The sequence below is a fragment of the Rousettus aegyptiacus genome, unplaced genomic scaffold (assembly GCF_014176215.1).
Source record: "Rousettus aegyptiacus isolate mRouAeg1 unplaced genomic scaffold, mRouAeg1.p scaffold_m13_p_11, whole genome shotgun sequence".
NCBI classification, from domain to species: Eukaryota; Metazoa; Chordata; class Mammalia; order Chiroptera; family Pteropodidae; genus Rousettus; species Rousettus aegyptiacus.
In genome coordinates, this window is record NW_023416286.1 from 48968995 (window position 1) to 48992253 (window position 23259).

Consider the following 23259-nt stretch of genomic DNA (forward strand, 5'->3'; position numbering starts at 1 on the left):
TCATGATAAACATACTCACAACCATTCACTATAACCATATTCACACACTCATACAATAACCACTCAGGGTAGCTACACTCACATTCATGATGACCACACTCTCAGCTCACTCAAGCTCATTCATAACCACACTCGTGCACTCATTCACACTTGTGATGACCACACTCATTTCAATTATCAGCTTCTTAGAGCGCTAATATTTCTTAGAACATACTTCTCAAGACACTTCCTTTCCTCGCAAAGCAGGTTTAATGTTTGAAACCTAGTACAAAAGTGTGGGAAACTTGTCAACACTTATTTATGGATAGGAATCATATTTTAACTGCACGTGATATATACACACACTAGATTAGAAAAGAGCAGAGCGCGTAACAACTTCTTACATGAAGAAGACAGCTGTCTTAATTTTCTTTCATTTTTATTTGTACATGTTTTCATCTCAAATAGCTGGTGACAAAATGTAGGGTTCCTGGGAAAAATCTCAGACTTGAAAAAGGATCATGAGGCACAGCAGAACAGCATGCAGAAATCAAGTGAGACACATCACAAACCAGAAGTTCAAAATAATTTCAGGCTCAGCTAGAAGCACAGAGGAAGCTCATGTAAAGCCTTCTAATTCCTCAGCTTCCAGGCAGCAGGAGCCAAGGCACGGCCATGGTGAGCACAAAAAAGACCCCTCCATGAAGGGCACAGAAAGAGTCTGATGCTGCACAAGCCCTGCCACGAGGGCCTCCATAGGCCTACTAGCCCCGCAAAGGAGAAGGGAATAACAAAGGGACAAAGACAAGATCCTTCAGTTCTGAAGAAGCTGATCCATATTTTTTATGTCACAGATAGAAATATGTGATTTTCCATTTTTCTGAATTCACTGAAGCACAAAATGACCAAACATGCTCGTTCCAATATCAAGTCACAGTCACCTTCACTAGGATCTCACCTCCTTGTAGCAGAGAGCAGCCGAGGGTCGGAGGGGAGGCGCAGGTCGCAGACAGCTCAGGCTCCATGGCTTGGGGGTCTTCGGAGGCTCGAGGGGCCCCCAGTTGATGGTGGTATGTGGAGTGCCATGGTGAGAGGGGTGGGGCAACGTGTGGTAGGCGGGCGTCAGTGGCACCGGCTTGCTGTCTGCATGCTTGCTGGATGGGGTGATAGAATGGGAGGGGAGCTGCCCAGGGGCAGAAAAAGAACACTGACCATCAAAGAAACCTCAACCAAATCCACCGAATTCTGCTAATTTTTAAAAATAAACCCAGTAAGTAACCTCCAGGTTACCATTTCTCTGGCATCTCTGATTCCAAGCAGTCTGTTTCTGGAATGTCCAGGCAGAGCACAGAGCACAGTCCCTACCCCCCATCCCCACCACATGGTTCTGGTTCAGGCCACGGCCAAGCTTGGGTTAGGAGGCAGCAGAAGGCTGGAGACAGGAAGCCTGGACACTCTGCCACCACTTTTATTTGCCATGGAATAACATTTGCAAAAAGGTATTCATTAGGTACAGATATCAGAATTTTATAAAAGAACAAGCATTCCCTATACTGGTAATGTGGTTATGAGGGAGGATAATCCTCCCTGGTCAAGTATTGTTATCTGGTGATTTTAGGGGTCGGCAAAACTAATACCTAACCCCCGTTTTTGTTTAAAAAAAAAAAAAAAAAAAAAGACACAGCCAGGCCCATTCCTGTTGATAGCTGCTTTTGTTACAAAACAAAGTTATAGAACTCTACTTTCTCAGAAGATATTATTAATGCGGTCTATATTCCTGGAAAACCATCAAACTGACAATTAAATGAGAAAATATTAAATAAATTAAGTAATTCGAAATTAGCCAATGACCTTAAATTAGCCCAATGCAATAAGGCATGCTTAAAAGGAGAAAGAACTGAGTGGTTCTGTGAGCCTGAAACCTGAGTAAGATTATCATTAGAAAGAACTGAACAATATTTGAAACATCTGCTTAAAATAAGGAAACCCTGGCACTAGCTGATACCACAGTATTCAAGAATAAGAGCAATCACCTTTCTGCAGTACCCACATGCCCGTTCTGGTGCATGAACGTGTCTTTTATGCTACACTACTACTACTACAAAATATTTTTTTCAAACTAAATACAAAAGGAGAAAATTATGCATAACACTCCTTCTGGCAAAAATCTCATTATAATATTTGGTATTGTTTCTTCTTCCTTGAAAAAGTCAAAAGAGGTATATGTAATCCCCTCCACCAAACACACACATACACATACACACACACACGCACACTCCTTCCCTCCCTCCCTCCCTAAGAAGAATGCACATTTCAGAAGCCTGTGAGAAACAGTGAGTGCCCTCCAACAGGGTGGAGACTTGCAACTCCCTTGCCAGTGGGTAACAGGAAAAGGAATATGAGAGGCCAGGGTCCAACTACAGAGCAAACTTTTGATACGAAATTTTATAACATTTAATTTCAGGATGTCATATATGTATATACATATGTCTTTGGAATAAATTTAGTCCCATGAAAGCTAAGCATCTTTAGTATTTTTTAAAGTATGAAAAAGTTATAAATGGTAGAGCCATTCAAAATGAAACACTGGCTAAAGCAAATGAGTAGTTCTAGCTTCCACACTATTGAAAAATTTAAGACAATGATATTGTGATAAGAATGTTATGCGAGAGCCATCCTTCCTGAGCTAAAACTTTAATACTAAGGATAATCAATGCAAAAGTGAATTCTGTGAAAGGAAAAGTCTTAATAAAAATCAGAACACTCTAATAAGAGTGTAAGAAAAACCTACCAACTGGAACTGTTGTGTAATCATAAGTCATTTGTAAAAAAGTGTGCCTAGTTCTTCAACATTGTTTGATAAAGATGAAAGATATTAAAATGATTCAATATCTTAAGCAAAAAAACACCAAATAAATTTTTAAGTACTAACGCTTTTGTGCTGATCTATTTTGAAATGTTTAAGTATCTAAAAAGTCAAAGACCTGTTGAGCTTTTCTAAAAATCAAAACAGTGAAAAATCAAAACAGTGAAAAAGTACATTTTAATGCCTTCAACGTGAATCCTGCCCTTTCCATCATAAATGTTTCTATTTTGTTTGTTGATGAAACTTAATAAATACAGTTAAAACTCTCAGAAAGCATCTATGGACCAGAGGCTCTTGAGGTCTCAGTTGAAAAGCCCCCATAAGTTAGTTTTTGAGGGCCACTCTGAGCACAGAAGCAGCCTCCTACCCAAGTGCCACTGAGTGTGAGGAAGCATAAATAGGGCTGTTTCACAAGTGATCATTGTGAAGCGATTCACTATTCAACAGAGACAAATACTTGCAGAGGTATACAAGGTAGTTATTTATACATTCTTGATCCAGATACTGATTATGCTTTAAAATACTTGATTACTTGCTGACAACTCAATCAAAGGCTAACTCTAAAGTCTGAAAGCAAAAGTATGGGGGTCCTTACGGTATGAGACGGCACAGAATGAGGTTTGATGGGGGGGTTGCTGACAGATGTGACTTTCGTTTGCTTCTGTAGATGGTCCACCCATTCATGAAGATCCTGCTGGTTGTTGCAAGACACTAATATCCGCTCAATCATGCTCCCTAGAAGAGAAAAAACAGTCTGAAATGGGAAAATAGGCAGAAAGCACAAACATGCACATACATACACCCTGAGTATAATTCAACAAAGCTTAGACATTAGCCCTCTGAAATAGGCAAACAAGAATGGTAATGGTAAGCTGCTTCTCATTCCCATGACAGATAGCATCCACAAAGTTTGTGCCTATCACCTGATATTTCAAATGCATTTCTATGATTTTCACTGTCCTCAAGCTTTGAGATTGTCATTCCTGTCGTTGGTAGTTTTCCCTAAAAAAGAGCCCCCCCAACAAAAAAAAAAACAATTAGTGCTTTTCTAGTAAAGAAGGTACCGTTAAAAATAAATATTAAATGATTTTAGAAACGGCAGAAGAACTGCATTTATAAACCACAAAAGCTCTTGTTTGTACCAAATGCACGCATAATACAAAAACCTCTATCTCAAATAAGAATACTATAATCAAGAAATTCAGCCAACAAAAAGGTACAGAGTAGCAAACTAGAACACAAATAAATTCCATCTGATGAGTTACTCTAAACATGAGAACACAAAAAATTACACATTATGATTAAAAAACTAGAGTCTATGGTAGCTATTTTAAATGGTGTGTTTATGGAAAGGAAGCACTAATTTGCCTCATAAAGAAATGTACAGGAAGTTCCACATTCGAAGACCAAATAAGAGGGAAACTGGATCAAGAAGAATTGTACAACAGTTATTCTTAGTTGTCTACCAGACAGGAAGTCAGTAGTTGTGCTAGTGCTCCACTAAATGTAGGAAAGAGCAGTCAACCTGTCCGTTCTGAAAACAGAGGACTAAGGAATCGAAGTGGAAAATGCTGATGGAGAGATAACAGAAAAGGGCTGCAAATGGCCTTGCAGGACATTTGGTTCTGTCCAAAACATCCACTGAGACATTTGGCTCACACCAAAAGGTCCTTGAAATCTGTCCTGTCAAAAATGTCCACCATCCTTAAGAAAACATTGCTGAGTTCAAACAACTCGTAACATTTAAGGTTACTTTTGGTTTACAGGATTAAAACCTAAAAAATACTATCATGTTTTATTGGTCCAATGATCATGTTGTGGCTGCATTGCCAACGATAACCCTTCTTGCCTCAGTTAAGCAGCCTAGCTAGTCAGGGCACATGGGGTTAGGTGGATAGATCAGCATGGACCAAATGACTCCATGGACAGACACACCATGGTACCCAGTGACCAATCAAGTCTTTAGGATAAGTAAATCAGTGTTTGGGGCCAAGCTGCCTTCAAAGGACTCTCTCGGTAACTCCAAAAGCAGCAAGGTAAGGGGGACATGCTATCCTACAGAGGGCACTTGCAATGTCACAGAGAGGTGGGCACTCCGGAAACCTATTGGGCAGAAGGACAGATGTGCTGCTGAACATCCTATAGCACATAGGGCTGGAATGAGCCAGTCTACCACATCAACAGTGCCTGGGCTGTGGGAAAGTATACAGTGCTTGGTCCTTCTGTGATCGGATGAATTTGAAAAATGCTGCATACGGCACACTCCTTTCCAAGATTCATAATGCACAGAAGTCTATCAGTTGCTCTGAGAGGTTCTACAGAAATAAAGTTGTGTGTTTGCATTTAATCTAACAAATCAATACTAGTGGATAGAATATTCCGGTTTTTGCTGGATTTAATGTTTTTAATTTTCCTTGAAGCCAGAAATAAATGTTGACAAGACAGACTACGGGTCACAGCACTCAGGTAACTCCCAGGAAATTGTTCTGAGTGGGAAAACAGGTCCTATTGGTGGCATGAGGTTTCACACAGCACATCAGTGTCACCACTCACAGCAAATGCTATGTGTGTACCAGTCTTGTCACTAGGGGCCTAGGCCTGTCCCAAAGGGCAACCTCTGCTCCCTCAGATCAGAGCCGGGCCCCATCTCAGCTTCTTGGAGTATAAAACTACAAGGACTCAGCTTTATGTTTATCGGAGTCATTTAACAAAGCAGGAGCTGCTGGTCTGAGGGAACCCGAGTAGCTGCTGTTTTCAACCACAGACATCTGCTCAGAAGCAGCCTTACAAATTAAGAGGCATTATTTTTCTGGGTTTGTCTATATTAATTTTCAAGTTCTCCTTTAGGACTACGTGATGACGTCTTCTCTTTGGATGAAAGCTTTATGTGGAAATACAAACTAACTATAGATATTTTTGACTCAGGATTCACTAGTTGTTGCTGAGGATGATACAAAACAACATGGTATGTTCTGAAGAAATGCAACTCAGAAAAAACAAAGTGGTAACTTCTGTTTCAGCAGTATCTGGTGACTGGCCAGGCCTTAAAATTTGATGAGAAAGGCATTATTAGTTTCTATAACTGTACAGAAAAAAAAGCAATGCAACCTTGCCAGAAGTACCTATTAGACATATAGGGAAAATATAATCTATTTAATAACCCTATTTAAAATTACAGTCAGACCTCTATATCCATGGGTTTCACATTCATAGATTCAACCAACTGCAGACTGAAAACACTATTTTTGCTCCACGGCTGGAAATGTATGAATGCTGAGGGCTCACTGTATACACTGTTCTATGCCATTTGACATAAGAAACTTGAGCAGCATCAGCGAATTTTGGTATCCAAGAGGAGTCCTAGAATCAATCCCTTGCAGATACCAAGAGACAACAATGTTTAAAAAAAAGAAAAAGAAAAGGAAAAAGAAAACAAAGAAGGGTCCCCCTTTTATTCTTAAATCAGTTCTCACATCTTCTCAAAGAAAATCAGTGAAACAATTAAAAAGACAGAGGTTAAATGACCATTCATTACTACTTACATTACTTGACATCTACCAATGTCTCTTGAGGTGCTATGTCACTTAGAAAGCATCTCAACCTGCACCGTTCCAACCCAGCCAGCCTGCTGTTGCACCCACCATGGCACCACAATGACCCCGAAAGAAGTGGCAACCGCAAGACATGACTTCAAGTGGTGACAGAGCTGGACTTACACCTCCGTAGTCTGTGTCCTTAGGAAGCAGGTCTATAAATTTCATTTCTTTCTTTCTTTTTTTGCTTAGAAATAATTACAAGGATCTTTTTGCACAATGACATTAAAAAACAGACAAGAGCTGTATGTACATACCACCACACATAACACAGATACATGCAGCATTTAATATGAAACTTTAAAATATGTCTGGTAATGATTCTCAGCTCTGCAGTACATAAAATATAAATTTAAATTGTGTTTTACCTGATAGATAAAACCACTCATCCTAGGACTGGCAGACAACATTAGCAAAATATTTGGGAAGAGTAGAAGATATCTCTCATTCTTTTCCTAATGTAAAAAAAAACAAACAAATCCAAATAATTCTTTTAAAAAACATATACTTAGAGATGTGAGAATATTTTTATTAAGCCTTATGACACATTATACTATATTTCCTGCTTAGGTATTCCTCTCTACCAAAATTTTTTAACTAAATTAAATGGAAACAAAATTACAATGAATTCTTAGACTCGCAAGTAGCCCATGTAACATCTTTTTTAAAAATTTAGTTAAGGACTTCAGCTCTGTCATTAACTCTTTTTAATTAGCTTAAAATTTTCTTTTTATGACTGAGAGAAAACAGAACAAAAGAACTTGTAAAATTTTAGTTTTGGGGGAGGGTGGGAACAGGTGGACCTTTCATACTAAAATATGGGTAGGATGAAATGTTAAAATCAATTTTGGTCTACTAATAACTCTTGGCACTTCCCTAAAACTCTTGACATAGCAATTCAATATTGTTTGCATCCATCATGTAAACTTTATCTAGATTACATGAAAGATTTAAAAATATTATTTATGTATTAAAAATAATTCATTTCAATAAGGTAAGAAAAGCCCTAGAGAGACCATAACTGATGGACAAAAATTCCCAAGAACCTAAAAGGAGACACAGAAGAGAAACGCAGATGACCCTTGTCACAAGCTGCCATTTTACCACTGCCCATAAAAGTAAAGAAATACTAGTAAGCACTGTCCCCAAGCAGACACCTCAGAACACCAACCATAAGTGCCTTGAAAAAGAGGTTCTATACTTTAAAGGTACTGAAAACTACTTATTATATTCCCTCTTGAAGATGCACAACATACATCATGAATATTCAGAGCACAGGCTCCAAGAAGACCTGTCAAAAAGAAATCTTTACAACTACTTACAATCTTTTCAGTCATGATCACAACTTTGAATCATTATGTGAGCAGCACCTATTAATGTTTTGTACATCTAATATTACAAAGAAAATCCTTTGGGAAACGCTTCCATAGATTTTTAAATAAAAGTTAAAAAGCATAATTAAAAAACAACCTGGAAAGATATGGATTTTTTTATTTTTTTGATCAACAGAGCCTATTAAAAAGTCATGATTTCTTATGGTAGCCAAACTAGTACCCTAAAGGGGTAATACCATTTTTAAATTTTATAGGTAAGACGGAATATGTATTATAAGTTTCAGTTTTATTTCCCTAAGAGTATCATGGTTAAAATGGGTCATTAAAAAAAATTCTAAAGTATTTACAATCTTGACTATGACTGAGGAAACTCAAAAAACATTTACAAAAAGCCTTATTTTATACAAATTATGTTCAGCTTTTAACTCAATTTTTGTCTAAGACGTTTTAGCGGTTTTAGGAAAAAGAACCGAGAGCCTGGAATAAGGACAAAATCAGTCCAGCCGCGCATGGCTGGTGTCCCCTCATGTGCTTCTTCCACCACCGTTATCATCCACTCTGCAGAGCAGAACGGAAGTGTTAGCACCGAGCCCATAGCCACACATGCAGTACCTCACTTCCGGTACACTGTATCATGACCTGGGACATGTAAATGACATTGCCCAGGGTTTTAATGTCATCTCCCTCCCAGTTCCGGATGGCTTCTGTCAGGATTTGCAACTCTAGCTCTTTCCTTTTCCGTACATCTTGACACTGGGCCTGAGAGACACAGAAGAACACTGTTAAGACGGAAACTTCCAAAATAGTAAATTTTGACCATATTGCTTTACATCTTACTTCTTAAGACATATAATCAATCTACTGACAATTTGCTTAACTCACAAGTATAAAATCAAGTCGAGAAAGGCAAAGCACGCAACCACTATGGAGTAAGAAATACTGTTTTAAAAAACATAGCATAACTTGCCACTTTTAGAAGACAAAATGTAAAATGGACAAGAAAAATATTTTCTGATTTTATCAGTGTCTGCCAACATAGAAGACTGAGAAGGCGGTGGGGGAGAGGGGAGTACCACTTGTGCTATAAATAAGAAGCATATGTCAGAAACACAGTCAGTCAGACAGTATGACAACAGATAAAATGGAACCACCAGTATTCCATTTCACACTCTTATCACTAAATACACGAGACATAGGTTAAAAATGTTTAAATCATTTTTAAGTATTATAGCAATTATTTCATTTTTTTGGTGTCCGCAACCCAGTAAAGAATGAGAATTTACTATATATTTACTATATATTTTTATTTCATCAGAGCAAACTCAAATTATACTTTGCAATTTTTTATCATCATTTTTTAGATGATAAACAATTTCTACATTTAATTGCCATGATAATGAATGAGAAAAATCTCCATAACATGCTTAATTACTTACTGAAAGGTTTTTGAAGGCAGTCATGGATTTCTGAATATCTTGTCTATCTGGATGATAATCCTTTGAAAAAAAGAAACAGACCATTAGCTTTTCATAAGAAAAAAATTTTTTTCTAAAAAGGCAATCTTCCAAAAGGCAATCTTTTTTTTTCTAAAAAGCTTGAATCTTCCAATAATTTTTGACCTGTGACATGTCCTATTTCTCCCAGCATTAAAGTGATGCTTCTTATTCTTTAAGGAAATCATGGAACAAGTGGAGTTAGGGACTACAATAGTTTGGAACAGAGAAGCTAAGACCAGAAGTCAGAAAGCCAACAGCTGCTATAGTGAATGAAGACAGCACATAGCACACCCATTCCTTACACACACCCTCTGCTGCTCTGGCACCAGAATGGCAAAGGTGAGCAGTTGTGGAGAAGACCAGATGGCCTGCCCTTTATAGAAAAAGTTCACCACCTCCTAGCCAAGACAATAACTTGAACTCAAATTTCTGCACGGCTCACAGCCTGTTTTTTAGAAATAAAATACATATTAATTAAACGCTGCTTTTACTATTATATTACTCTACAACTTATGCACTTAATATTTGTAACTAAATGTTCCTGACATGACATATCAATGCTATTAGCATGTTCTACCTTTTGGAACTTTTTCTATCAGCAGTAGTGGGTGAGAGAGGAGATAAAGGAGCAAATGTTTTATAGAGCTAAGGAAAAAATATTTACCAAAATCATTTAGAAAATCTACTGAATTAAAAACCCTTGGTAAACTCTTTTTGTTGATTCTGGCCTCTAAAATAAACTATTAATAATTTGATAGTGGCTGATGGATACCAAGTGACAAACAGTACCTCCATGTGTCTCTCGAGCTCCTTCAACAGCGTGGGGTACTTATCCAGTCGCATGAATGGTTTGCTGAGGCCGGTGGTCAACACAAGAATCCCCGGGCTGTTGGCACCTTTTATCTCCATGAACTCTCCCAACTCCTCACTGGGCAACAAGCAATGAAAAAAGACGATGCACTGTTAGAGTTCAGAATGATGACTCTCTTATCCCTACTAGCAATCACTAGGCTTATAAAATATAGCAGGGTATCTTTAATATTTTAAAGGCTACACTTACTGGTTATTTTAAAACACCCGAGGAGGAACCCCCAGAAGGTTCAAGTTCTTTTTCTCATTATAAGCAAAAACAATTGTGCATAATCTAGTATACAGTTGTTTCCTATGCAATCCCACTCATGAAAGGTCATTTCAGCAAGTGAATTTCACATACCAGTGTTCAAATGTAAGTATACAATTCTTAGAGCTCCAATAGATTTCAATTATCTGGAAACTTCAAGATGATAAAAAATCTAAAAATGAAAAGACCCTTTAAACCTACAATAAACGGAATCACAACGTTAACACTCTAGATGCCTAAGTAGTCCACCAAACACCCCTTGAACGTAGACTACACCCTAAACCAGGGATCCCCAAGCAGTCTCCAGTATCGGTCCATGGCCTGTTAGGAACAAGGCTACACAGCAGGAGGTGAGCGGCTGGCGAGCAAAACTTCGTCTGTATTTGCAGCTGCTCCCCAGAGCTAGTATTAGCACCTCAGCTCTACCTCAGATCATAAGGCATTAGGGTCTCATAAGAGCACTGGTCCCTCATGCCAAAAAGGTTGGGGACCGCTGCCCTAAACCATTCTGTGGGAGGAACAAGTGATGTTTCCTGACCTTTCGAGTGCACAATGTAGTACAATAAAATAATCAATACTCACTTTAGAATTTCAAAAGCATTTTCACATCACCATTTTACTTCTCATGAAAGTTATCTAAACTTATAGTTGAGTAGACTTAGCATATATTCACAAATTTAAAAAGCTTAAAGAAAAGCTAATATTTTATTACTCCTCTTTCACCATCACCTCTACTATTCATGCATACTGTTTTAGCCCTAAGAGTTCCAATGCAGCAGCAATGAGAGTCAACCTCTGTCACTGACACATTTATGACTCATATCAGTGACTGAAACTCTGGAGATTCTGTGTCTCTACTGATGTTTGGGGTCCATTTGAGGACCTGGGTCTGTGTTCCTCACTGATGCTGCATGTGTCATTCCAGACATCAGAAACTGAGGAGAGAAAAGAAGGCAACAGTTCAGGTCACCCACCTGGAAGAGCAGGGTGACAGGGTGACGTGAGTCCCCAAACCACCTACTGGGAAGAGCGCTATAAATGAAGTCATAAAAGATGAAAATACTAAATAACTGAATACATCTGTCCTAAGTGCAGGTTATCTGGATCTGACCACGGGGACTCAGCCACTGTCTCACCTCCTCCATCTCTCCCTCCGCCCCTCATCCAGCTATTCTTGGCCCCTGCCCAAGCTTCCTGGAAATACCAGCCACACTAAGAGGTCCTGGTAAAAAAAAAACATACAACAATATTTAGGCTAAGGCACTTGAAACTACTAGCTCAAAAGTGGTGAATGTGAGTTTCCTACAGTTCAGCCTAAAACGACTTCATGTGGGGAGGTACGAGAACAAGAGTTGGCGTTGGCACTCTCCACCTCTCATCCCATCCTCAACTGATTTCACAGCGATTCTGTTAATGCATCAAAAGGGTAGATCACCATACTTAACTAAACCAATTTAGAAATATAAGGTTACATAAAGTGGGTTGAAAACTAACGAATCATGAGGAAGTTAGCCTTACATTTCTTAAGCATATAAAATCTCTTCAGAAGACTACTTCTACCTAAACTCAAGTGGCCTGGTTAAGCAAGATGCACTGTGTTTAAAATCAGAATGTATACATAGTAATAATGTAAAAAACATAGTAATAATGTTGTTAAGAGTACCTATCTACCTATACATATTTTTTAAATCAATCTTTTAAATATATACATTTAGAAGATACCAAAATCAATACAAATTACAAAAAAGGGAAAACTCATATAACCGTAATTATAAAAACTTATTAGCAAATAAATTTTCTCATTTCTCTAAGAAATAAGGCTTCATAATGACTTTCTTCCTATAAGATAGCCATCACGGTGATGCAATTTAAAATATGTTACTACGGAAGCTGTCAAACTACTTCTAGGCGTGTGTGTGTGTGCGCTTTCATAAGAAACAAACATTTCAGCATCTCTGGATATATAACTTTGTGCTTTCTCAAGAAAATCATAGGGCTGGGATTACTGTAACCAGAAATACTGATATTTCAGAATCTTGCTGTGAATTGGTCTAATGTTTACCCCAGGAGTTGTGAGGATTTCAAAGCCACAAGCAGTCTCCTTGTGTTTGCATAGTTACGCATTTTATCATTTTGCCTTTTCCCTTCCGCAGTACAGACATCTTCCCACAAGAGACGGATGGGTAAGTGAGGAGTACTCCAAGACTGATTCTCACCAGCTGCCTCCTCTCCCTCTTCCCTCCAGCCACTCTCCTCTGCTCAGCTTGGGCAGAAGTGAGAGCTTCAGACAAGAGAACAGTCAGGAAGGAGGATGGAGAAATGGGAGCAATGCTAGCGGACAAGAAATCTGTGCAGGGCATCAAAGCAGGTGCTTCTGAACAATGGCCTGTGACACAGGGATTACTATGCATGTTTAAGAATGAGATGCCCAGTGAAGGCCACTGCCTCTGCTCTCATTGCCAGCAGGATGGCTGAACCCAAGTGGGGACCCAGAGTCTGGGTAGACATGCGATGACTGGTCTGGCCCCTCCAACCACATTATACTGCTTTGCCTTTCACCCTCACCATGCCCTCCCACGCTCCTCATAAATCCTCACTCAGAAATGCTCATCTCTTCAAATTATTCTGTCAACCTCTAAAGCAGCACAAGGAGAGTAAATGATATTAAGATTTAAGAAGGAGCAATTTATATTTTACTAGTATTTTTCTATGTTGAGCAACTGATCCAAGCACAGTCCCATTAAAATGAAATTTTTTAATGATACTTACAGATTAATTCCTTTAAATATAATCCCTGCAGGGCCCTTCTACCACAAGAAAAATCTATTCAGGTCATTTTTGATATTTCAAGATTATATCTGAAATTTCATAACTATAGTTATGACAGAGAAAAATTAACAAAACTAGGCAAGTAATTTTTATCACCCCACCCGCAATTTTTCCATTTTTAGGTCTTTTTAAATATTTAGTACCATAATAAAACAAAACCACCAGTTACAGCTACTTTGATAAAACAATGGCTCTTTCAGCTAAATTTCTACTGATTCTAGCAATCTTACACAGTGTATCGACTCTGTACTTACTGAAATGACTGTGGGCTGCAAGACAGAAACAAAAAGAACACACATAAAGGGACTATCGTACAGCCTAGCAAAAAAAAAGTAACGAAGTGCTGGGGGTAAAAAAAATAAAATTCATTTTACAGACTAAATTATGAAACCCATAATTCATTCAAAATAGGCAGCTGTGAACACATGATGCCTACTATCCTATGATAAAGCAAAAGGGACGTAACTTTAGAACTGGTGGTTCTGTAAATGCATTCACAAGATTCACACTCTGAATTTAAACTAACACAATGCAAGATTGCAAATAAGACTAAAATTTCAAAACGCTCCTCTTAAATCAATCCTTAAAAAGTATATTCAAACATAAACAGATAAATCTACCCATAAGTGCAGCAGCTTTAAGACTTCAACAAATATAAGGAAGCAGGAAAGACATTACAGGTCTAAGATCCCAGAATCAAAAGCGGTGAACACTGACAGAAGCTACCGGCCAACAGCAATCCTCATCTCAATTCATGGACTTACGCTTCAGAAGTGGGGTCTGACTTGTGGACACAATAGGGACTCTCACTGCTCAGAGATCTCAGCAGGGCACACAGGCAGCACATCCTGCAGCGTCCTGTCTTGAGGCTCACACTCCCAGAGCATGACCTCAATCCATCCACCTTCCAACTCTGGGACATGCCACATGAAGGAGGCAGTTTCCCCAGACACATACCCGTATTCTTTCCTTGTTATTTTGGGGAAATGATACACTTAACATTTCAACTATGACACAGTCATTAAAGTAATAGTACAGGAGAGAGGATAAACAGCACATACTTGCAAGCATTTCCCTTGAAAGTCTTATTTTAGGAAACTGACAGTCTGAATTGCTTTAAATGTCATCTTCAGGACAGATCCTCTCTTACATGGGAACAATATTTAGTTAGAATCTTTCTCTAAAATTGTTCGCCCCCTCTCCATACTTCCAACCCAAATGTAGAGGATCAAATCCTCACTACAAAAGGGGAAGGAAGGGAGAGTGAAGGAGAGATTTACAATTTTACCCTAACATTCTATTTGCTTTCTGTTTATCACCTTCATCCCTGCATCGATAATTCCTTATAATTTTTTCAGAAACACAAATTTAATCCTTGAGTTGCACTTTTCTGGAAAGTCCATTTAATTTATAATCTCCAGGAGCAGACAGCTGAAAGCGTGACTGAATACATGCTTCACGGGATTAGGAACATGCATGCTAACACAGCCCGTCCTCCCAGAAAGGTGGGGGAGAGGGACAAAGGGACGTCGGTCAGGTTTTTTATTTCTGCTGGACACTCTACATCCTAATCTCCCTTCTTTTCATCACATGTCAAACACTGCTGCTTCATTCTTGGACTGGAAAACTTTAATAAAAATAGACATTAGAATTTTAATCCCTTAATATTTAAGTGCACAGAGAGAACAGTAAATGTCCAGGGTCTTTATTTATTTGACAAAAGATAAGACAACAAAGCAATAAGCATTTACCGTGTTCACTTAGTTCTGATCAGTTTACACAAATTTTCCTAATGCTTACAATAACCCTATGAAACAGACACTTTCAGAGAAGTGAGGTGACCCATGCCCACCAGCCTGAAAGCAGCAGCAGGGGCTCAAACCAGGTCAGACTGGTGCAGAGGCCCTGCCACCACTTCCACACAATCCGACCACACAGGGACACTACACTTGAACCTCAACTCAGTATCTGAACAGCTCAGCAATGCTTGCTTACCAAAAAAGTATCTAAGTTTTGAATCGAAATATTTAGCTAAGAGTTAAAGTTAAGCATTAAGTTAGAAGCACACTGGCCTTTATCTTGATGCTACTAAAACTCTTTTTCCATTTATGGTTTAAAAATTTTTTTCAACTGTTTTCAAAAGAACCCAAACACTTTTCTAAAACACTCATTAATAAAAATTTGTGCCACTTTTAGAAGCAGAAACAGAGCCTCTGCGCTCTGTTATGCCTTCCAGTGCCTACAACATTTCTTAATCTTCTTTCAATTCTCAGGACGCGAACATGGCCTTGTCTTAAACTAGCAGAAAATCTGTACATTCTATGTCACTTGTTTTAATTTTGTTTCAGGTTGAAAACCTAAAACTAATGGTCTCCAACATCTATAAAGCTAATGTTCTACCTATAAAACCCAATCCTAATTTTAAACAGAACAATTTCTCTTACAGCAAATCTAATTCAGTCTCATGTACTTCCAGTTTTAAGATCTGAAAAAAATGTGATTCCTGTAGCCCAGATTTAGCTTGCAACTATATTCCAGAATACTTACCAGCTCCTCCAACCCACTGTCCAAAAGGCTCTAGACTGAAGGGGGAGAGGGAGGCTTCAATAAAAACATCTTTTTTAATTACAAAAAACACTAATCAGCATTTCAAAGACTTCTTAGCAGTATTTCTCAAACACAAATGTTGAGGGGTAATTAAAATAAAATTTTCATTGTTAAAAAATCAAGTGAATAGTAGCATTGTTTTGGAGGGTACCCCAAGAAGTCTTTTCCTTTCAGGTAAGATGTCTAAGTGAACGCACCTGTGCTCCGTGAGAACATTCACTGCAGATGGGTGATTGGCACAATACGCTAGGTACAAGGTTTTCATTTGTGGCATCAGATTTAAAAAGCAGCCTCCAACTCTCTGCTGAGCTTCAGGCAACCTGGAGACACACAACACAAGGGAAATAATCCTAAATTTTACAGACAGAAGGAAAATTGCTAAGTAATGAACAGAGAATGCTTTGAGTAAGAAAGATCTCCTTGTGTACCACCCACTTCTATGAAAACAAATGCCAGAATGTCTGTTTACACCATGCATAAAGCAGGGAGAATACCTACCTTGAAAGCCACTCTACTATAATGCAGTGAACTAAACCCCATCCTCTTCTTCAGCATCCAAATGCCAAGACCTGCACAAAGAACTATAAACCCACAAATCCAGGACTCTTTGGGCAGTGAGAAAAACAGATGTCATGAAACCTTAAATTCTTGTTTTATGTTCTGCATAAAACCAGAATTATAAAATGAGGTTATTTGGTTAGTTAGGCTTTTCTACCAAGGTAGCATCAAGACAGGCACACAAAAAAAATACGAAAGCCACCTTTCCCTTCAGGTGGAGACTGGACACTGAGCACATCTACTGACTGCTCTCCTTACCAAATCCACTCTATTGTGACAGTTACCATGATACTTTAAAAAGCATAAACTCACAAAACTCAAACAACAAATAGAACAGAAAAAGAGAGGATCAGAGCCAACTTTGGAAACAGAAAAGCAGACAATGAGCAGTCAGGATTGGGCAGGCAAATCCAATTCCAAGACCATAGCTGAGCTCTCGGCAATTAGACAACTGAGCAATGGGGCCACAAACATAGGTGGGTGAAGGCAGCAAGACATTCATCTCTGTGGAGGAAAGGTTCCTGGTGGGGCTACCAGCAGTGGGAGTGGGAGTAGGGGTCTTTGCATTGAAAATGGGGTATGAGAGGGCAATGACCAATACCCCCTGTACCCCAAGTATCTTTTGCCCACCAGAAACCCAGAGCACTGACAGGAAGGATCATACCTTTCAAGGCAGGAAATCAGAAGAGCTTTCTCTTCTCCCTAGGGAATCTTGCCCAGAGCAAAAATGACCAAAAACTAGTAACACCAGGGGTTCCCCTATAAAATAACAGCAGGCAAGTTTCAAACCACGGTCAGCACTTCTACTAAAATGTTTTAGTGCAGCAATTTTAATTATAAGATGACACAGAAGGATCACCAAAACACTTTTTTGGGAGGAAAAAATCTAACAAGAATGACAGAGGACAAAAGGTGGGGAGATATGAAGGGGAAAAATATAATATTTACTCTTCAGGGAGCAGAAGAATAATCAGAGGAATTGTACTTAATCCTGAGAGGAAAAACAGAAGACACCACATCAGGAAAAGAGGATGCTTTTAAAATAATAACATTAAGGACAAAAAAAAAATTTGAAAATAAAATGACAGCACAATTGAAAAAGTTAATAGGAAATCTGGAAAATGAAGTTCTGGTACCTCCCAGATTAATGGGAAAGAAAGAGAAGATTAGAAGACCAAGACAAGCAGTTCCACATCAAGATAAAAGTAACCAGATATGGAAAATAAAATAAACAGAAATAAATCAAAGAAATGATCACAAAACTCAGCAGACAAAAAGACATGAGTCTTCAAAGAGAAAAAGCCCAAAGTACCAGCCTAAGGGATGCAAACAGACCCAAACCAAACACATTAGAGTCAATGTTCAGAGTTCTAGAAATAAATCACTAAAGGTTTTGAGGAAAAAACACAAGTTTTAAAGAAGAATCAGGAATAAGAATGGCCTGGGACTTCTCAACACTGAACCTTGAAACAATGGATGAAAACAACTTCCTACAATTCTGTCTCCATCTGAGTCATAATTAAGTACGAACATGGATTAACTTCCTTCCATGCACTCTTCCCTCAGGACGTACCTAGGAAATGAGGGACTACAGTCACAGAGAAGACACCAGCAGTCAACAATGAGGAGGTGAACTGCAGCAGGATAACAGTCAAGTGACACACTGAGACCATGTAGCAGGGCTAGAGGTGAAAACAGGAAAGGTCCAGTGACTTTTCCTAGAACATTAAAAAATACCCTCGGATATGTGTATGTATTGAAAAAAATGAACATCAACCAGGAACAAATTAGTGACAGGTAAAGAGAAAAAAGCAAGCAAACAAAAAATGAAGACATTTACCATCATTGTTATCATGAGGAAAAGACTAATGCCGAGAAGGAAAAGGCATAATAATTCTGGCACAGAATACAGATCAACATTTACATAATGCGGTAACCACCTAGCCTGGAACAGGCGTGTGCTCCTTATCAGGGATTTTACTATTTGGTTAATTTATCCTTATTTGAAGTCAAATTAAGCTAGCACCTGCACTGCTGGCAGACTCTTCCAAGTATGAACTCCTAAGTGGGTTTAATAGCCTTCAAGGATTAACCACAGTTCTACCTGCAGGATAGTCATTGACTCAACAAATTAACTTAAACTGTTTATTCAGACACTGGGAACAGAATTAAAAAGAGTAAGAAATCTTCTGTCTCAAAAGTGACTGTAATCTTCTTGGGGAATATGAAATAAGAACATAAAGTTCATATAATAATATAGGTAACAAACAGAATATAAGATAGCCGATGATGACATAATTATGATACAAACTGCTGCCAGCCCAAAGAGGAGAGCACACACCCTCTGGGAGAATAAGCAAAGGCCAGCATCCTTTCTAAGTCACCCAAAGATCTGTCATCACATGCAACAAAGATGCTGCACCCAAAGACACGTCTGACCACCTGCTTTCTATCAGAATCCAGACACCTAAGACTCTAGCAGGGAAACCTGAATGCCTAGCTGAAGGAATTGAACTTAACTGTAATGACAGAATGTCAAAGTTTCATAAACAGGAAAAGAACACAAGTAAATGAGATATGCACATGTAAATGATTATTAGGGCTGCATAAATATTGTTCCATGTTGTCCCAAGTACTATGTTATGACTTCATTTCCCACCTGGTCCAGTACCACTGCCCTTAATGTATTTAAAGGAGAATGTATCTAAAATCTAGATCAATGGATTTTCATTTCTTGTATTTCATCCACTGATTAAAATTAAGTTAAATTTTAGTATGGCTTGTACATGGATAATTACTTCATTATACAAGGTTCTGTCTCTCTCTCTCTCTCTTTTTTTTTTTTGGCCTCACTGAGCCTGGCCTTAGAGTTTTATTACCTCTCTCAAACCCAATTTTTTAAGAATTCACTATATGTGCCACCACCATATAAATGGGTTTACATTTTATAAAGTGTTCATAATACATACTCACTAGATGGTACCAGCAGAGCTCGGAAAAGTTACATGAGTCATCCTAAGACTAGAGCCCAGGTCATGTGTCAACACATTTCACACATATCACCATCTAAATCACAAATTAACAGGACAAGCCAAACTTATGAAGATCAATGCAAGAATATGACAAGAGTTATAACAGTGGGTTTTCACTTTGGTTCGCTTGTGCTTCTGGAGGTTGTTTTTCAGAATATGGTAATATGTAGGCAGGGCACCTAACACGGTGTGGAGGCCAAGTGCAAAGGAACAAATGGTACATAGGGCTACTAATGCCAGCCACTTCCACTTGCAGCCTCCTGAGGAGCCAATGCCAACAATGGCAGCCTAGGGCAGAGGGTCAGTCTGTGACTCAGAGTTCACTGTGCAGACTCGAGCCACAACTCCCTCCACTGACACACAGGAGGTAAATTCCAATGACCTGAATTATATGGGTCAGTGCTGCTTCTACAGATATGTACAATTAACCCTAAATCATCCCCAAATAGGCTCCAGTCTTATGCTTTGCTTCTTAATAAGGATGGCCCAGGCAGAATCAGAAGAGTGCTCTGGATCTAAGCAAGTCTGTACTCCAAAGTTAAATATTATCTTTAAATCACCCAGGCTTGCTATTATTCGGATAGTTTAAAAAGACAGCTTTCAAACAAAATAAACTTCATCCTGTAGTTTAAATCCATATTGATAATAATCTAAATATTTTATTGTGAAAATGTTATAGTAATGATCCAAACAGTATCTATAAAAATAAATTGATATAGATCTGAAGATAAACTTTATAATTAACTTTTGAAAAAAATCAATACACAATGTTTATTTAACTCATATGATGATTACATTAAACTTATATACTAAATGAACTATTTTCATCGATAAGCTGAATTCCTATCATATATAAGGTAAGTAATGGGAACTCAGTCTCCTGATATCTATAATACAATGGAAAAGGAGTTTGCAACCAAAATAAAGCCCAAACATACATGTGAGCAAATGCAAGGGAAGAGGAGAGGGCTGTGAAAAGAAGTGCTATGTGTTCACTGGGTCTGAAAGAACAAGCAGGATTTAACAAGAAGAGAAACAGAAGTGAATCCACAGGAAGGGAAATGCAGGGAAAGCTGGGTGGAAAACCACACTTCTCAGCCCCCCAGGGAGCAGAGAGAAAGCCTTTCTTTCTGAACTAAAGCATGAGGAGGAGAAGGGGCAAGAGAGAAGTCTGATGCTACAGGACAGACAGGAGCCCATCAGGAGAGGGACTACCACAGATATTAAAACTCTGGACTGGATCTTCTAAATCAGCTTCCCCCCTCCCCCGACAAGATGTCCCATTCAAGCACCTCAAAAAAAAGGTTTGTAAAATACTGCTGTAAATAAATAAATGAGTGGCATGCATGGCTTCTGAGCAGACTGTTGAACAAGGCACATTTCAGAAAGAGCTTGGGCTGGTGGAGATCTAGATAGATACACAGGGGGCCAACTGAAGGCCAGAGCATGGTTGGGACATTCATGCAAGGATGCACAAAGGATGAGGTGACTGAGCCAGGGCAGTTATGAGCAGTAAGGGCAGGGCGGGGGCAGAGCAAAGAGAGGAAGCCTCAGAAAGGTATTCAGGTTGTCTAGGAAGAACAGACAGGTGGGCAATTAAGTCTTTAACTGAGATAAGGACAAAGGAAAAAGAGGAAGTCCCAGCCTGAAGAAAGACAGAAACAGTAATATGGATTCCTGCTGAGCTGACCTGAAGAGCTCCAAGGAGATTAGCATGAATATATCAAGCAGACTACAGAAAACACAGTCAACCGAGAGATCAGATTTGGAGTCTGATTTAACAGACAAGAGCCAAAAATTAGCTTTGACACCAGGATGGTGGCAATTATGCCACAAAAAGTGAGAAGAGAAGGTGCAGGACAGAGTCGTGAGGGGCTGAGGCAGGTAAAACAGGCCAGAAGCAACCAAATGAGAAAAGGAAAAAAGGTGGCTAAAAACAAAATCCCTACAATTCCAATCAGTCTACTTCCCCAAATTACCATTTATGATGTTTCCTTGGTCACCCAAACATTTCTTTCCTAAGTACTTATTCATTTTCTTTAACATTGCAAGTGAGACTCTCCTGACTTTTTTAGTTTATGACCTATATACAGCCTCCTTTCAAGTAACTGATTGTCTTATGAGTTTTAAAATACATTTTGCTGCTTCCTACAACTCCAAATATAGGCAATGATGGTCTTAACTAGCTGGAGGTTAAAAATAAGCTGTCTTCCCTCCAGCTGTTTTAGAAAAAATTAAAACATCCACATTAAAAAATAAAATTCAAACAACTCGCTAGATCATTAAATCCACTAAAGTGTTTTCTAGTTCCAACCTGATTCCATGGCTAGCCAACTGCCTATAAGCTATCTCCAAAAATAACAGGATGAAGAAAAAGAACCAAGAGAAAGTACAATCTTATCACCATCCTCTATGGAACTTTGTCCAAAGATAGTAATAACTAATAGTAATATCTAAAGTCATACATACATGTCCTAAAGTCCGAGGGCAGAGAATAAAACTAACTGAAAATAATTCCTAAGAACTGCTATGGAGAGGGGGAAACAGTCTTTCAATTTGAAAGAAAACAGACCTTTCCTTTAGTGATTCACCTGTGGACCTTCGAAATCAGCATTAGTTTCATTTATTAGTAAATTACAAATGGTGAACAGGGAAAGGCTCTAACAGAATAGAGGGCTGTAGGAAGCAAGAAGAATGCATTTCCACATGGAGAAACAAACCCCAGTTACCACGACCACCTGCTGACTTTACTTAACTCTCAAGGGGATATACTACCAACCCCTTCTATAGATGAGAAAGAAAACTAAGATGTACAGAGGCAAACACCCCTGGGTTACACCTCTTCACAAATGGTTGAGTGGGGTGGGGAGTTACAACTCTCATATCTCCACCTCCAACCTTATGTGATTCCAGGGCTGGCCAACTATCTGCCTGTCAGATAGGCGCACTCCAAGACACACAAGCGTCTCAAACTGAACTTACTACCTTAGCCCAAATCCTTTTCTTAGTCTTGCCTTTATCTATTAGTGACACCAATACCCTTTCAATCAACTTGACTCAAAAATCAGTTGTTTAACTATCATCAGAGCATAAGCTAAAAATCACAATAGCAGTTTCAACCACATTTTACAAACAATAGTTTAACAATGCTGTGTAGACCTATCTCTAAAAAAATAAATTCTTAAGACCTGACTTGATCTAAAACCATCTATATATTAAATGTTTACTATGTATTAGAATTACAGAATAACTGGGAATATAAAGAATAAGATACTATCTTGCCCTCTAATAACACTCATGAACCAGTACTATAAATGGTCAAATTTTGCTCCAGAATGAGTATGTTTCCCTTATAGTCTTCCACAGATGGTGGCATTCTGTAAACTCCGCTTCCAGAGAGCCAGGGAATATCATCCACTACTTGACAGAACCATTCATAAACCTGTGTGAAACTTTTTAATTTAAAGGTGCCCCATGTATCACAGCTGGACATAAAGCAACAGCAAGGAAACCATGAGATACTATCGTTAAAACAACTGGTTTGTACCTGATTAAACTCAAATATACCTTGTCAGCCCTGAGTGTCACCAACATAGCATGAACCATATGCAGAAGAGAAGGGGAAAAAGGAAGGACCTGGAAAATGAGGCCAAAAAGAAAGGGTAAACCCCAGAGCATTCAGTGAGGAGTGGTGGAGTGGGTCACATCCACCCCTAAGCAATGGTTACAAGCGCGGAAAAAAAAAAAAAAAAAAAAAAAAAGAACATCTGTCCCAGGCACCGGGCTGGACTCTGGGATGCAGCAAGTCAGGCACACCAGCTATCTCAAGAGTTGACTGTCAAAGG

At 38.8% G+C, this 23259-nt stretch overlaps 1 protein-coding gene across 5 annotated transcripts in view; it reads right to left on the minus strand.

The window, feature by feature from the left end:
- ARHGEF7 (Rho guanine nucleotide exchange factor 7) overlaps positions 1–23259 on the minus strand; it is a 129319-nt gene that overhangs the window by 22854 nt on the left and 83206 nt on the right. For all 5 annotated transcript variants that reach the window (XM_016145274.2, XM_036228801.1, XM_016145277.2 and 2 more), the window contains 8 exons: positions 16022–16144; positions 10058–10196; positions 9209–9268; positions 8385–8531; positions 6807–6893; positions 3769–3847; positions 3441–3580; positions 938–1162 (listed from right to left, as the gene is read on the minus strand). In XM_016145274.2, coding sequence (XP_016000760.2) covers positions 938–1162; positions 3441–3580; positions 3769–3847; positions 6807–6893; positions 8385–8531; positions 9209–9268; positions 10058–10196; positions 16022–16144 — 1000 coding nt within the window. The remainder of the gene's footprint in view (positions 1–937; positions 1163–3440; positions 3581–3768; positions 3848–6806; positions 6894–8384; positions 8532–9208; positions 9269–10057; positions 10197–16021; positions 16145–23259) is intronic.